The sequence below is a fragment of the Rutilus rutilus genome (genome assembly GCF_951802725.1).
Source record: "Rutilus rutilus genome assembly, chromosome: 10".
Classification (NCBI taxonomy): Eukaryota; Metazoa; Chordata; class Actinopteri; order Cypriniformes; family Leuciscidae; genus Rutilus; species Rutilus rutilus.
Window position 1 is genome coordinate 19,590,369 of NC_140215.1, and position 16,745 is coordinate 19,607,113.

General features: G+C 36.7%; 2 protein-coding genes across 2 annotated transcripts in view; both read right to left on the reverse strand.

The window, feature by feature from the left end:
- Positions 1-5,966: 5,966 nt before the first annotated feature.
- Positions 5,967-6,899, reverse strand: tas2r203 (taste receptor, type 2, member 203; the record flags this gene model as incomplete). The annotated part of the gene is made up of 1 exon (XM_084422450.1): positions 5,967-6,899. One exon carries the CDS (start codon positions 6,897-6,899, stop codon positions 5,967-5,969), a length of 933 nt encoding a protein of 310 aa, XP_084278576.1.
- Positions 6,900-9,382: 2,483 nt separating this feature from the next.
- cntnap5a (contactin associated protein family member 5a) overlaps positions 9,383-16,745 on the reverse strand; it is a 78,110-nt gene continuing 70,747 nt past the window's right edge. Inside the window, exons 20-24 of the mRNA XM_084421199.1 lie at positions 15,187-15,320; positions 14,896-14,980; positions 14,244-14,447; positions 13,008-13,082; positions 9,383-11,636 (exon numbers count right to left, since the gene is read on the reverse strand). Of these exons, the coding sequence (XP_084277325.1) occupies positions 11,440-11,636; positions 13,008-13,082; positions 14,244-14,447; positions 14,896-14,980; positions 15,187-15,320 (695 nt within the window). The 3' untranslated portion in view covers positions 9,383-11,439. The remainder of the gene's footprint in view (positions 11,637-13,007; positions 13,083-14,243; positions 14,448-14,895; positions 14,981-15,186; positions 15,321-16,745) is intronic.

Consider the following 16,745-nt stretch of genomic DNA (forward strand, 5'->3'; position numbering starts at 1 on the left):
GTCAATGCTTAATGCACAGTAACAATGAAAACTCTTTTGATTGAGTGATAATGTGCCTCATTTTGAGAAAAGCTGATGCAACAGAAAGATGCAGATACATCAACTCGAGAAAATAATACGTTTCTTTGTGAAGCTTACCTCCATTTGACTGACACACAGTCTGCAGATAATAATCCACTGATGATGAGGATTATTTCTAATAGCTAAAATATAATGTGATATTATTATTACCAAAAACACTTTCACAATTTTAAGCAGAACAAACATTTTCAATTGTGATAATAACAAGAAATGTTTCTTGAGCACCAAATCAACATAAAGGGGATCTAAAGGGGATCATGTGAGACTGAAGTTATTTTAAATTGTAATAATTATGCTAATATTACTGTTTTACTGCATTTTTTATCATATAAATACAGTCTTGGTGAGCATCAGAGACCACACAGCTGCAGACTTTTATGAGGCAATGGCATTACAGTATATAGAAAAATCAAAGAAAGATTTGTTTTGATGCAGATAAGTTTTCAAGGGATTTCTGCAAAGTCTTCTTTCATTTTTAACTCTTGTAATTTGTCTACTACAGAATCACTTTGGAGTAAGCCAGCTGGAAATTGCACGACATGAGGCAAATCAAAGTTTAATGACACAAGTTCCTTTTTATAATTATTCGTTCAATTCTGCCATCAATTTTCAGATCTAGTCTTTAGAGTCTTGTACTTTAAATTCCATATGGAGAATGTATAAAATAACTGGGTATCTGCTTCATATTAAACTGTCATTTTGCTTCTGCTATAGATGAAAAATGCCTGCCACTTCTTCATTCACCAGCTTTGGCAATAACAATTTTCTAATGTGGGGGGAAATCAATTTATCCACACCATTTTTCTCTCCAGGTAGCGGAAAAAATGATAGCATATGCATCATACCACTGAGCCATTTTCTGCCAGTCTCTCTGTTGAATAATCCATTTATTAAGCCCTGTGGATGTTCTGATCATTGCACACCTAAATGTATGGGTGGTTTCAATCTGAACAATCCCTAATGTGTGGTGCTTGTTTTGAGTGTATATTTATTTTCAGTGATTTTAACAAGCTGAAGTCTCACATCTATCGAGCTTTCACCATATCTGAGTGAAATGAGAAACATGAAACTAGTATGGCTATTCAGGAGATTGTTTACCTGGGACACAAATATGCAGTTTAGTGGTTGTCATATAAAAATATTTCACAACTGACCAGTTTTCCTGTGGAATCATTTGTATTCTTTCCATCAAATTAGTTGGCAATGGCGTTTTGTCTCTGCGACTTCTGACTCAGACACTTCTGTGCTTCTGGCCTTTTAAATCTGGCACACAATAATTCAAATGCACCCTATCTATTTTCTAAGTGCATATCATAGATCTTATTGTGGACATTTTATCCGTGCATATGTTTCATTTTTTCTATAAATATATATTCTGACCTCATTATGTTTAATGAAATTGTCAACCGGACCTTCTGATGAAAAAGACGTATGCAAGACTTTTCCAGTCATTGTCAAATAAACTCCACCCCTGTAAGCTCATGTTCATCTGCCACCACATTTGAATGCAACTCTCTCATCTTTAATCTCAAAATCCAATCAACAACTGATGCTTTGAACCAAGTCCCCGTCCTACACTCGGATGTACGTCACAATATGGACGAAAATATCTATTTCTACTTTCGTTTCATTGTGACTTTATCCACCTTATTTTGCAACGCGGAAGTAAATACGATGACGTACTTCCTTTTAATGTGTTAGACTTCCGTTTCGCTAGCCGGTAGGTAAGAAGCCATGTTATGGGGGCACGCACAAAACACTGTTAAACACCATGATGGTTAATATTTATCACACCCGTGGTGGGGGGATGAAATGAAGAAGTGGCCTGACATCTTATGAGAATATTTTCAATTATTTTGTGTTGTGACTCGGAGTAAACGGGTCTTGGATGCGCGTCTCAGCAGCTCGTTTAACAAATGCCATCTCTGCATATGCTGTGAGTTTGGGTTGCTTATGACGTTCATATGGGAACGCAATGTGCGCCATTTCACCAGATTTGTAACGTAAATAATCTATAAACCGACGCCAACACAGGAGAATACATCACTATGTTTCTATATGCAAACTGTTAATTCATTGTGACTTCAAAATAAAAGTTTTGCTCATGCCTCATGAGTGTGCAAGTTTTGATGTTCACATGTTATTGTTCAAGAAATTACAGTGGCTGTAACATTTCTATCGTAAAGAAGTGGCCAAATATTAAAGGGATGATCTTCCATGGGTCTGCCATTAACGAAGTGGAAAGAGCAAACGTATCGACATTTTGGCGGTTTCTCCCAAATGTGTTGCTCAAATACACACAAGAGAAATACATAAACTACTGCTGCATTTAGAACCTTACCGTCATTTAACATGCACTGTTTCACATGTACTGCATCGTGTCACACATTAAGTGTGTGCATGCAAAGAACTCAAAATGGTGATTGAGTGGTTAATGCAACAGATACACTGTTAACTATTGGACTAAAACATAAAAAAAGCAAGCAACTCGCATTGCCAGCGTGTTCACACATTACAATAATGCTTTTAACCAAAGCCAACAAGCTTTTTGCAGCGTGCAGATCATAGGGTGCCCCACATCCACATTCAGTTCTGGTGCGTGGATTATGGTCAAAACAAATATCTTGCATGTATTTTTTACGCTTGAACCAGTATGGCACACCCTAACTGTGCAAAGGATGCCAGTCTGTCTGTAGTCCATATTAAAAAGTAGCTAGCCAGTCAAAACTACACAGTCGATGCAAAACTACAGGTTCACAATCAGTGTTGCCAGATTGGGACGGTGATTTCCAGCCCCAAAGCTCACCAAAACCCGCACACTACAAGAAAAAAACGCCCAAAATTTTACTACCAAAATAATGTGATAAAATTTCATTACCATGTCATTCAAGGTTGATAAGCACAATTTGTATCTCCTTAAAACAAAATAAATAAATCTCCTTTAATAAAATAAAATAATAAATAAACATTTTCCAAGAAATCAATTAAGTAGAATTAGCCAATATGACTAAAATGTCCAGGTGGACACTGTCAAAACGGCAATCAAGAAATGAGCCGATGACTTTAACCCTCGGAAGTACACATTGCAGAACATAACGCAGAATTTTGCAGTCAAAACGGATTCATCGTTGATTCGACCTTTTTCAGCAGCTGTCAGGGTCGAGTAGAGTGCATGCAGTCTGGATGGTGTAAAAGTTGGAGATGTCTGGTTAGGCTAGTGTGCACATGACCATGGACAGGAGTCGTCCCATATTTGATTTCAAGTCATTCAGCTGTGCTCTCGTCTCAGAGTTATAGTCACCATCGATATCTCCCACCATGTGTACGTTTTTCTATCTCACTCTTTACTGTAGATACAACTTACTGTATAGTGGGCTATATCACTTTGGCATTGGCGATCACTTTGAATATACAGCTACAACTTATCACGCTCAATCGCATCTGCCTGCGGATTGCTGATTGGCTAAAAGTGCGTGCTCGTCGGTGATGTCAACACCAACGCCAGCTGACTCTGCATGGGCGTGTGTGTACAGTAATCTCATGATGACTGATTTTATGGACACTTTAGTTTATTTTTTTAACAAATTAAACTTTAAAATGTAGATGTTTGAAAACTGCCGAACTGACCCCAAACCAGCCCAAATTCAAAACCGCTCAATTGGGCGGGAACCCGGCCAATCTGGCAACACTGTTCACAATACAACTACGATTAGCGGAAGTGGCTTACCGGAAATCTAACACATTATATAAAAAAGGGCGGTGCCCGCTCTTGCATGAAAAATAATGTGAATACCCTCATGCTTTCCACTTTCACCTAAAGAATCCAAACACTGCTGATCTAACATTGGTTGAGCCTAATTCATTCATTAAAAGCAGATTACTAAAAACAACTTTCCGCATCTCCCCTTGATCTACATTCAGAGTTATAGTAATTACCTGCTTTGTTTGTGCACTCCTTAGTGGCCACTGACTCATGTGAAATTAGATAAAGATATTCTTCAGGAGAGAGAACAGTAATCATTGTCACTGACAGTTTTATTGTCGAGTGCTTGGCTGCACTGCATTATTGGTCTCAAAGGACAGATCATGATAAAGCCAAATGTGCTCTTCAGCTGTTTCATATCTGGTGTGGAAATATGTTTTCTTCATAAAACCATTAATTTTTTTATTTTATTTTTTATTAACCAATCATGAAAAGCAGCTAGAGCCTATCATACTTCTTTAATTCTTCTAGCATTCTAAAGCAGACTGAATGAGAGACTGCAGTATTTCCTGTTTCCCAAGTTATGTTTGGAGTTTAAATGGTTTACTGAGTGTTAGGACCCAGAGGGAATAATTATAGAGTTTTATTGGATCATCACTGGGAAGAGATAAGGCAGATAATTAGATAAAATGCCAAAATTGTCCTTCAAGCTACAGTATTTAACCAGGGGTTTATAAGATGAAGACGTCTTCATCAGCCACCCCTGCATAATTAGCTTCAAGAGAAATGTTGGTCACCCCAGCACTTATTTAACAGATAAGTTTAAATGTTTTTTTTTTATTGGTTTTTTTTTTTGACAAGGTACATTTTCGGAATTCGCCAAAATGGGACCAGTTAGATATACAGACATAAAACTAAAATAAAAACAATGAGATTTATCAATATTTGCAATCAATGCCTTTACCATTTTAATTGTTAAATTAAACGATTAAAGGATTTGAGAATCTGAAGCCGTCAGCCAGAAAACAATACGCCCAGCCAAGTGCAATGAATTTTATAGTTCACTATATGGCTGCACACTATTGTATTGTACTCCTGAGGAAATTGGTGAAACTTTTGATCTTAGATTATCCTTAATAACGAGTCATGTAGTGGTTTACAAAACATACAATATTCCATTGTAAAATAACAATGTGAATCTTCATGAGTGATGAGTTGTCTGGAATAGCTCAAATCAAACATGCATGAAAACAAGACACTTCCACATTTCGTCATGCTATAGTACAATGAACATCTTTAGACACATACATTATTATGGAGCTTTAATGGTTAATTTAACCCTAAACTCTCTCCCTCGATTTAAATAAAGCTATACAGGCTATATCACAGGCTGCTCAGCAAAACATGTGCTACACACACCCCCATCACAGTTAATGAGGCATAAAGCAGGTGTAGTGAATGCAAATTCTTCTCTCTTTGAAGGGGCAGTCATGTATTTCACTATACATTGCAATCAAATTGAATGGTTAGATTGAATTCAGAGGTTACCACGTGCAGGATCTGATACACAGTAAATGTTCCATAAAGGACATTTTGCAGATGCAAATAGAGGGGCGTCAGCGCTTTCCTGGCAATCCTGCATGACCAATCAGAGAGAAGCACAGGAGAACAGCAGTATTTTCCAAGATAGGTAAACATACACTGCAATTGTGCGACATGCCACTTACATTGTCTGTTTTTGTTGCTTGCTTTCAGTGGTTGTTCAATGAAAATGTTAATTAAAATTAACCTAGAAGGTTACTTATCACAATATATTTATGCACAACATTTAAAACATCCACATTTTCTAGTGTTACAAAACAAAAACACTAATGCTAATGGTTACCACTGTAGGTTACAACAACAGCTCTTAATCTTGACATTAACGGATAAACTGTAGATTTTTAAACTAATTTGAAGCAGACAGATATGGGAATATTATATAAAATCTTGAGATATATAGCACTAAAAACACAGCTACAGACATTTAAATGAAATCTGTTACAACAATATTTTCACACATTTCTTATTTTTACCTTCCTAGCATATGAATATAGGGTAGAGTCTGCATGCTTGAAGCATATATTTGTTTACATCAGATATAATATAATGATATCAAAATATAATGATTATAATCCTAACACTAGGCATTCATCTTTATTCCCTTGAGTTTGTTAATCACACTTACAATTCCATGGCGAAACACAGACTGGGAGAATCCAAAACAAAGTATATTTCCCAAGCTGGATGCTGAGCAAAATGACATTGTGATAAATCTATGAGGATCCACTTTTTCGAAGAGGTCTGTTAAGTATAAGACAGAAACTGCTACAGTCCACAGGCTGCTGGGCAGGAACAGGGCGGCCTGTACCATGCCTGTTACTGTGACCCGCATCTGGCTCTTCTGCTGGGGCTGGGAATAAGATTCACTGCTCTGTCCCATCTTCTTCATATGTTCACGCAGATAAGCAAAGGTTTTGCCCCAAGAGATTAATAACGTGATCATCGGACAGGTGCAATATAGCAAATACAAAAAGTTTGCCAAATTAAATAAAAACAGGTCTGCCTCGAAGCTTTCTGCTGGTGATGTTGTGTTCAGTTCATGTGAGGTCAAATTATCTGAGAAGGGCTCAAGCAAAAAATATGCCACTGTTCCCAAAGACAAAGAAAAAAGAAGCATTATCTGATTCAGAACGAAGCCGACATATAATATGGCTCTAATATTCCTCTTAATCCAGATAAAGATCGCACGATGTTGAGGAACAATTGACATGTAGTAGAAAATGCTGATCCAGGCATTGCATGAGAAGTTGCCGCAGAAAAATTGATAAACAAAAACTCTGCATAGCGTTTGAAGCCAGAAAGGTGTTTCAAAAAAAAGCATAATAATGGTAATTGCAGTGACCAGTTGCTGAAATGTTGAATTGATCAACACAACAATTAACAGAAAGCGCAGTGGATTGCGAAGCGTCACTCCGGAGACTGGTCGCATTAGGCAAAAAAAGAAGATGATGCTGAAAACGGTGGCTGTGAGGCAAAGGGGACTGGAGATCAAAACAAATAGCCATGGCTCCATCTTCAGTGTTGCCTCCAATCAGTTGTGTGCAGCAAATGTCCTGCTCTTCCTGATACACCAAGGCTTTTATTACGACATTGCCAACAAATAAGGTGAAAGTAAAATATGTTGGTAAATTTAATGTGGCTCAACGGCCAGCCATAAGCAAATCACACTCATTCTTACATGGATTAAAACAGAACTACCCGCAAGCTCTTCTTGAAGTGTTACGTAATCAGTGCAATTGCAAAAATTATTGTTTGAAGTCTCAAAACTTTATATATAAAACTGGCTTTCACTTTATTTTGATGGTCCCTTTAACACATTCTGTTGACTATAATACCCCTTTTCCACCAAGGCAGAGCTGGTGCTGGTTCGGAGCCAGAGCCTAGTTTCAAATCGGTTCTTTGTTTTTCCACCGCCAAAGCACCAGCTCCGAACCAGTAAAACTGGTTCTTAAGTAGCACCAAATCATTGCAGGGTCTAGAACGGAGCCAAGAAAGAACCGCTTGCGTCAGAGGCTGGGGGCGGGGTTACCGTGGCCAACAAGACTGAAGAGAAACTTGTGACCGCCATTTTCAAATAGCAGCTAATCGAGCTAACAGCAGCTAAACACGATGGACGCGATCTAAAATATAAATCTAAGGCTAAAGTTGGCATCTTATTGTTAAAAATAAATGTTATGTATATGCCGTTACTCTCGCTTGTAATCTCCGTCTGTACAAATAATGGCGAGCCGCGCGAACACGTTGGATCCGCCGTGTTTGGATGCTGATGTAGGTCCGCAAAGCCATGAACATCAATAGCAAAGCAACGTGCGCCATTGCTGATGATGTGTTTGTGTTTGGCGCCGCCGCGCAAACGTTGCTGAGAAAGATGAGACGTAGATGTGACGTAAGACCTGGCTCTGCGTTGGCTCTTTTAGCCTGTGGAAAAGCAAACCGGTTCTTTGGAGTCTCGTCAGTCGAACCAACTCCGAACCGGCACTAGCTCTAGCTCCGAACCAGCACCTGGTTCTTGTTGGTGGAAAAGGGGTATCAGTGATGTTGTTCCTACATGTCTACTAACTCTCATTAGAGTGTTATTAGAGTATTAGTAGACTGGTAGGGTTAGGGTTAGAATAAGCTGATGTAGTTGCAAAGTTACTTATAGTCAGTGGAATGTCTGGTGGAGGACCATGACAATAAAGAGTTAGCAGATATTAAGCAGATACTCTAAGTTAGTTGACATGTAGTTGCAAAGTTACAGTCATTTTTTTTTTCTTTTGTCAAATCAACTTAGATAATTTATGTGGTTCAGATAACAATATTGAGTTTCTGTTGATCTCCATTGTATTAACAAAATGTTTACAATTTAAATGAACTCAACATTTTAAGGCAACCAGGTTACTTAAAGTTAATTTTACAGTATACTTAGTCAACAGAATGTTCAAAAGTTGCAGTTTATAAATATTGTATAATGCAGATTGAATCTTGTCCTATAGTTACCGAAGAATGACCGATTTTATCTCCAAATTGTCATCTGATGTGTATTAAGAAAATCACATTCTGTGATATTCTGATAACCAGATGTTGAGATTGCATTATTTAATTAGTGGTGTTTATAATAATACTAATAACTGCAGTTACAACAGGTATAGGGATTTGAACAAGTCTCTCAAATAAAATACTAGGTCAATATACATATGATTTCTGTCTGGTGGACAAAATAAAAACAAAACAGATTTTACATTGAAAAAGGGACCTGAGCCATACTGTACCTTGGATGGATTACAGCATCTTGTGGGTTGGCTCTGGCCAATTAGTAACCACATAGCAAACAGCTTATAGTAGTGGTAAGTTTTGCTCAGGTAAGCACAACAATGTCCACCACTGTAAAACCTTAAGTAAATGTTCATTATTGTAACTCATTGTTCACTTTTGCATATGCATGATGCAGCCGGGCTCCTGTATTAAAGTGTTTAATTAACCATGACAAAATTATGCAAACCTTTGTGTGATATTTACATTAGTTAGGATGTTGCATGCTATGTGAAAGACAATAATGACTTTAATAAAAGGTCTACATTGGCACAAAGGCCCATTGATGTTACACATGGAAAAAATGCTAAACCATTGTCTAATCTGGCAATTCTTTTGATAAACTATTTCGTTTATTCTGTGATATTAAAAAGGGGGGAAAACATTATCTCTCCTCGTGTGAATGAAGGAAATGAATAGTGAATAAATAAAGCAATCGAAATAATTATAATTAAAATAATACTGTGACAGCCACTGTAATGTGAAATGAGACTAAACTACATTACCGACTAGAGGTTTTCAAACCATTATTTCCATAGTGTTTCACTTAACGCTCTTGGACTTATCCTCTTCTTAAATTCCACAAGTAGTAATTGTAAAGTACTTATATCTGTTGAATAAAAATGTAAAAAAATTCTAAACATCTGACTTAATAAATCAAATTTTAGTAATGAGTACTTGCACAAAAATGTGGCTCAATTATGAAAAAAAGTCTTTTTTTTTTATTAAACATGTATTTACAATATAGCTGTACATTTACATTCATACAAAACAGCCCCTAAAATAATTAATATCAATAGAAGTACAAAAGAGTTTAAGATAAATATTTCAAAGGACACTTCAGTTTCCAAAGAGAAAGATAAAGATCTGTCAAACCAGTCCAACATAATACAACCACTTTTTGTGTTAGCTGGGAAGAAAGAATAAAAAAAAAAAAAAAAATGCCACTTACTTTACAATGATTATCTTGTGTATTGGAGTAAAGAACATATAATATCTGTTGTGTTCATTTAATAGACTTTAAGGAAGTGGTTAACCACAGGTAAAAATTTATAAGCATGACAACATCTTTTCTTCAGAGTCAATACTGATTTTGTATCACAGGCAAATATTAAAGGACTAACTGCTGCAGTTATGACCTACTCAGAATTGTCTGTGAAGATTCTCAGTTATCCAGATCATTGAAGGATGTCTAGAGTTATTCTTGTCAGTTAGACACTGTGAACTGATCATGAAATTCAGTGACACGACATAGACACCTGATATTATTCTCCGCCTCAGGTGATCTGATGTCACAACATAATGATTCAATTTCAAAGGAATGTTTTCTGATTTTTAGAGTAGAGCTCAAAGTTATTTTAGTCAAACTTCAGATGTACTTCTGTGTCACTGCATGCTAATGTTGGACCTTCAGAAACAGATGTAAATGGGGTCAGATTGTCTCAGGGAGGGGGTGGATGGCCTGTGAAACCGGTTTTGCCCCAATTCACATCTGTGATCGTGATTAACATCGTTAGTGTAACACAGAAATTCACACGTCCTGTAACGTTACTGTGTGCGATGAGGTTGAATGCTGGGGAATTTCCATCATCAGTTCACATATTCATAATGTCAAGAGAGAAACATGTCAAGGTAACCTAGAACAACTCAGCCAATCCAGAATCACACTACTGTTCAAAAGCTTGGGGTTGGTACGATTTGTTTTTTAAATGTTTTTGAAAGAAGTCTCATATGCTCACAAGGCTGCATTTATTTGATCAAAAAAAGACAGTCAAAACAGTAATATTGTGAGATATTATTAGAAACTAAAATAACTGTTTTCTATTTTAATATATTTATTTTTGTGATGGCAAAGCTGAATTTTCAGCTGCAAGGATTCTTTGATGAATAGAAAATTCAAAAGAATTCCAATTTTTTTTTTTACTGTCTTTACTGTAGCTTTTGGATAATTTAATGCATTCTTGCTGAATAAAAACATTAATTAAAAAAATCTTACTGACCCATTAGGATTTATCCATTATCAATATGGCAGATATTTCACATCATAACACAGATGGGTAATGTTACATTAGACAGTTTAAACCTACAATATTTCTGCGCATCTTTTCAATTTATAAATTAAGTCACTTTACTGAATGAGTTTGGTCTCTGTTAGCAGGTTCTTTGTGAAACAAAAATAATTTCCTAAGGACCATTTTGAATTGCCCAGCACGGTTACACAAACTCCTTTCCTCCTTAACAATGCTAAATTGTTAGCCAGGTTTGGATAAGCTACTGTCCTCGACCTGAAGCACTGTACTATTCAAACAGTGAACCAGGACTTCCTCTCACAATGTTGCCACTTCAAAGATATTTTTTTGGCAACCTAAAAAAATTCACAGACTTATATGTGTTTAGTTTGTCATTTTGTTTAGAGTATAATTAACACTTCATAATCTGCATTCATGCACTAAAGATGACAGTGTCATTCTCCATTCCAGTTTCAATCCAGAGGGCATATTATTAAATTAATACAAACACCTCCTAACACACCACTCACATCCCATAAATGACCTAATGTTGACTGATCCAACACTTGGGGCAAGCACTGTGAAAACTACAAGCTACTACTTACACAGATCAGAAGATTCCGCTGTTCCCAAAGCAAGGAAATCTCCAACTAACGATCCTTACTGGATAGAAAGCGCCTCACGACACGTTTGCTGAAGGAGACACTGGAGGAACTGATAGCTGAACTGAAAACTACAGGGTCAGATTTTCAATCAGATGTAGTACTCTTGCATGCTGTCTCTCATGGAGTTGTGAAGGTGAAACTCTGCCCTGTAAGCAGCTTCAAGGCTACGTTGGTGCTCCTTTTCTTGGAGACTTGCAGTTCTTTGAGCTTGTCGATGTTGGTAAAGGAAACGGGTCATCACTGCCAGCACACAGAGTGTACTAAAAACTGCAGCTGTCACCACACCTGCGAATCAGATCGGACACTCAGCTTATTTGTGTTTTGAATTGGAAAAGGGGCTGTTCACATATAGGACTCGTTCTTGAATTTCATAAAAAGATAAATGGAGACCAATGGAACAGAAGAAAAGGCAGGTTTTTCATGGCACAATTTTCAATTAAAAAAATAAATATTAAAAGGGAAGTTGCATCCTTTGTGAAAGGCCCCGAAATACTTCAAGCGAAATCGAAGAATGAACTGATGTGACGTCATTTCGAACAAAATCAGGCCAAAATTAAGTTCGTTTTGGGAGTTCGAAACAGCTTTTCAAAGTGAACTTTCCGGAAAAGTTTGCTTCGGCTGGTAAACACCTTAATACTACCATTGGTTTGTGGTGATTACATAATAAGTAAGTGTGCGCGGGGGCTCCACCTTCTTTCACATGGAAATCTTTTCAAGTTCATTTCTCCTCACGAGTCCTTCAACATCAGACGCCCGAGAGTAAAAACTTGAACACACTGGAGAGCCACTTTACAAGAGAAAAAGAAGTTGTACTTCAGATGAAATGAGACACTGATACCGTTTTTCATGTTTAATACAGTAAAGCTGCTTGATTTTAAGATATCTATTGCATGAAGTGCTATATAAATAAACGGGACGTGACTTTATTAGAGTGCTGAATTGCAGAGCTCGTGCAAACATCCACGTTGCTATGATCAGATGCTTTTCTTATGCTTTATAAAAAAAATGCTTGCTGTTTTCTCAATTTTGTTGTGTGTTTATTTTGTTATTAAGAGGAAAGCGTCCAGCACATATTTACATATTCATCTAACCGTCGCTCTCAGCAGTGTGGGTGACGTCAGATGTTCATAAACACATATTCTGAAATTCGTTTTACCCCTAAACGAAGAATGAAAAAGAATATTAAAGAATATACTTCGCCGTGAGTATATCGGGGCCTTTACCCGTTAAAAGAACATTCCATGTTTAAGTTAATCTTAATAGGCAGCATAATGTCCATTACAGCAGAAATTCTGTAGGATTTCTAAAATAATATAATATAAAATAAAATAAAATAAATTACAATGACAATAAATGTGCAAGTGAATGAATACTCACACATTCTACAAATTCTCTTTCTCCTTTAATGGAACATTTATGTTGCTGAGAAATATCTAACAGTCAACAATCCCTTGTGACAATTTTAATGGAGATTTTATCACCATAAGTTACTGCGCACAACAAATTACCAATACAAAGTCATTACCCGTTTCTGAAATAAAGACAGCAAAAAGAAAAGATGAACATAAACAATACGTGTGATAGTGAAAGCTCATTTCATACTTCACTGACTGTTACAAATGAAACAATGAAGCAGACTGAGGTGGTAAAACAAACCTCCGATTACAGCTGAATCAGGCTGGCTGTTGTCTTCACGAAGCTCGTTATCTTTTCCCACCTCCTCTCCATGATCTACAGGAAGCATCACACAGAAATACAGCACAGACTGAACTCTAAAGAGATCTGTTTTCTCTGATAGTGCAACATGTGTGCAAGATGCAGTTGCTTTACATTTTAAGGGTTCAACCCTTTTGTTTTTCATAGTGCCCAATTAGACCTCCTTTTCATTATATTATTTCTTCTTTTAAAAATATCTAACATTCAATGGTGAAAAGTTATTTTTGTGTCTAAATTCATCTCAGTTACGACAGATTAGTGATTTTGTTGCTTGGCAACTCCATATAAAAATGTTTTAAAAATTCTGCACAGTTCTCATCTAACATCACATTAGTTTTTATATGAAATGGGACAATGCTCATTGCTTCTTGCAACGTTTTTTAAATGTTCGCTTTTTAAATCGCATCTATTTTCTCCTAACTAACCCAGCCACGGGAAGTCTTTATCATGCCAATTGTAACTATAAAGCCAGGTGACCTACTGTCATCACAATTACATGGTGAATTAGAAGATGTTTCCCACCAAACACATCCTTTTTATTTGTTATTTAAAGCAGGGCTCAGTAACTCAGTAACTCAGTAACTCGCTGTATTCTCACTTTTTGCTCGCAGGTTTCTCTCTAGAGCTCCCCCCACAGCTTCGGAATAGATATTTGACAACACTGTTGTAAAAACTCGTAGGCGATTCTCAGACACCAGAGGCTAGCAGATCAACGACATCAAAGCAGATGGGACATTCTTTAAAACGTCTTCTTCATTCGGGTTCGAACAGCGTGAGGGAGCGCAATAATGACGGCATTTTAGCAGATTTCTTTTGGCCGTAAAGCAATTGTTTACATCGCGAGACCTGATATCACGCGAGACTTCCTGACGCCGCCGGCTCAAAGTTGCAAGTGCGTATTTTCTGCTCACGGGCACCAGGGGGGTGCGAAACGACCACCATTCAACCCGAAATAAGTAATATAACCATTCCAATGACTCCGAAGCTGTTCAGTTAAGGTAAAAAAGTTACTTAGTTCACCTTTAAGTGATGGATATGATGTCAGACAACATTCAATACCAAAAAAATTCCTTCAATTGCATTGCAACGAAATGCTACACATATGATGCAATTAAATGCAAAAATGATCCATTCTCAAACAGTTTGATCATTTCGTATTGATGTCTAAGAACTTACCTAAACGAGATACAGAGGTTGAAAGGTCAGCTAATGCTCCGCAATTTGATTCCAGTAAATGTCCTCGTATGCTGACCAGAGAGCTACCTCTGTTCAATAACGCTGCCTTCAGTGGAGCAACGTGGTTATACTGGACAGATGAGAAGCAGCCGATGAATCCTTTGGACCCAGCATTAGCTACCTCGTCATCCATTACATCACTTCCTGTTTGGAAAAAGAAAATAATAAATGTATAAACGTCAGAGATTGTGTCTGTCACACACATTTACAGTAATTATTCATTAAAAACGCTGCTTACAGCTATTGTGAGCATTTATTTTAAAAGTTACAATTACAGACAGCCACGAGCATCTGAAGTTTCACTGTTTTCAAATCCCTGAATATTCCAGACACAATCACACTTCTGCTCATGTGTTTCACGATTGTTAGAAACCTTGAGAGACTGAAGGCTGACTTCAGTTTGAAACTTTTTATCTTTTTTCACTGTTGAATCACCCTTGTTTAAATGTCAGGAAAGGGGAAAATTCAAACCCATCAAGCATCATGACAGGTTCTGAATAGTCATGGCACTATGTAGCGGGAGGACTTCGGTTTGTATAATGTAAAGGATTTAATAAGTGTCTTTTCAAATAGGATCAATTAGATTCATTACCTGTGACTTTTCCTAAAGTCAGTGACTTCATAGTGTTAAACGCTGCATCATATGAAAGTGTGTACTTCTTATTTTCATGGTCAACCTATAAAGAAAAACAAAGGCAGTTGAGTGAATGCATGAAAATGCATTTTCTAAGAGCTACAGTATAGATTAATCAAAAAGCAATGTCCTACAGAATTATTGTATATTGACTGCATTTCACCTGTACAGCTTTGTGTATTGACTGTTATGCAAAGTCTTTTGTGTTCCTACATTTGCTAACCATAGGTATGCAGTGAAATATAACACCTGAACAAACACGTCCTTTCCCTCCCGCTGGATGTGAACTCTATGCAGTCGTCCGTCTGCCAGGCTGCTCAGGATGGGGCTGAACACATCCGGTCTCTTCTCCTTATGCAGTTGGTACCATATTTGTAAACTCCCTAAGACGAACAGATGCATTAGCATATTTGGCAAAAGTTACTTATAGCTCTAGTCAGAGATGAATGATTTTGTTGTGAGCATGTTGTAAATCATTGTAAAAATCCATTTGATTATCCAGTTGGTACTTGGATTAGTCAAGCAAAAATTTAAACCATGTAACTCCAGTCATGGTGAATTATGTATGTTCCAATATAATAGTGAGTCATCCTGTAACGTTCTTACAGAGCTCAGCATATGGACTTTACAGCTCCAGCTCCCAAGAAGAGTCTTGCATAAGTCTATAAGACAATGTATTTATATATAGACTACCCAGGCAGCTACCTTAGCAGCTGCTCTTTAAGCTTTATAAATATTAATTCCCTGGCAGCCTCTAGCCCTTTTTACTCTGTATTGAATTTGTCAATACACATTTATTTGTCCCTCCTACACACATATAGTGCAGATAAAGGGTCAGGGTGCAGGTCGGTGCTGAGATTCCCTCACAAAGTTGGTACAGTTATATCTGAGACATCTCTTGACTTTCTTTATGTGCCAAAGATTACTGCACTTAACACTTTTATGTCAATATTTCTAAAAAGCATTGTGATTGGATTTAGCACAAAAAGAATGTGGGTGGTACTATTATGTAGGAATGAGTGTTGCACAATAAAAATCCATATTTTGGTAAGCTGGGTGAAGGCATGACTGATCTTAAAATAATAGCTCTTTCGGCATTTTACTGCCTCTTCCATGGAACGCACAACTTAGTTTAGTGGGATTCTGCTCTTTTCCACACAATGAAAATTAATGGTGACCAAAAGGACAAAAAAGTCTCATCCTAAATCATAAATCGTCTCATATCATACAATTTTTGGAAATTTAAATGTTTAGTTTCATGTTAGTTACGTTTCATGTTTTTATATATTCAGATATGGAGCATCAACGTGTCATTGATGCCAAATGGTCTCATAATTTATCTATAACACTATTATATGACTTAAAGTCCTAAGTTATGACTATTACTGTATAAGACTTGGAATATAAAATAAGTAATTTGGACTATTGTTATGATATATTTGAGTTTTATTTTAAAGTGTTTATTAATGTTTTGAACAAGCTTTTAAATTTATATTTTCAGTTTTCATTTATTAAAATGATGGTTTCAAAAGTTTTAGTTTAGTTTGTCATTTTATTTTATGATTAGCTTTAATTTACTTTTATTTCAGTTTTAGTAATTTCAGTACTTCAGCTTTATTTTCATCTAATATTTTGTATAGTTTTATATTTAGTTAACAATAAAAACATATAGTTATGGTGCTTTTGTCATTGCTGGAGCTTGACGAAAGAATGTCATATGGGTTTGAAACGACATGAGAACGAATAAATGGCGACAGACTTTTCATTGTGATAGTTGAGTGAACTATCTTTTTAGGAGTTTTAATGTG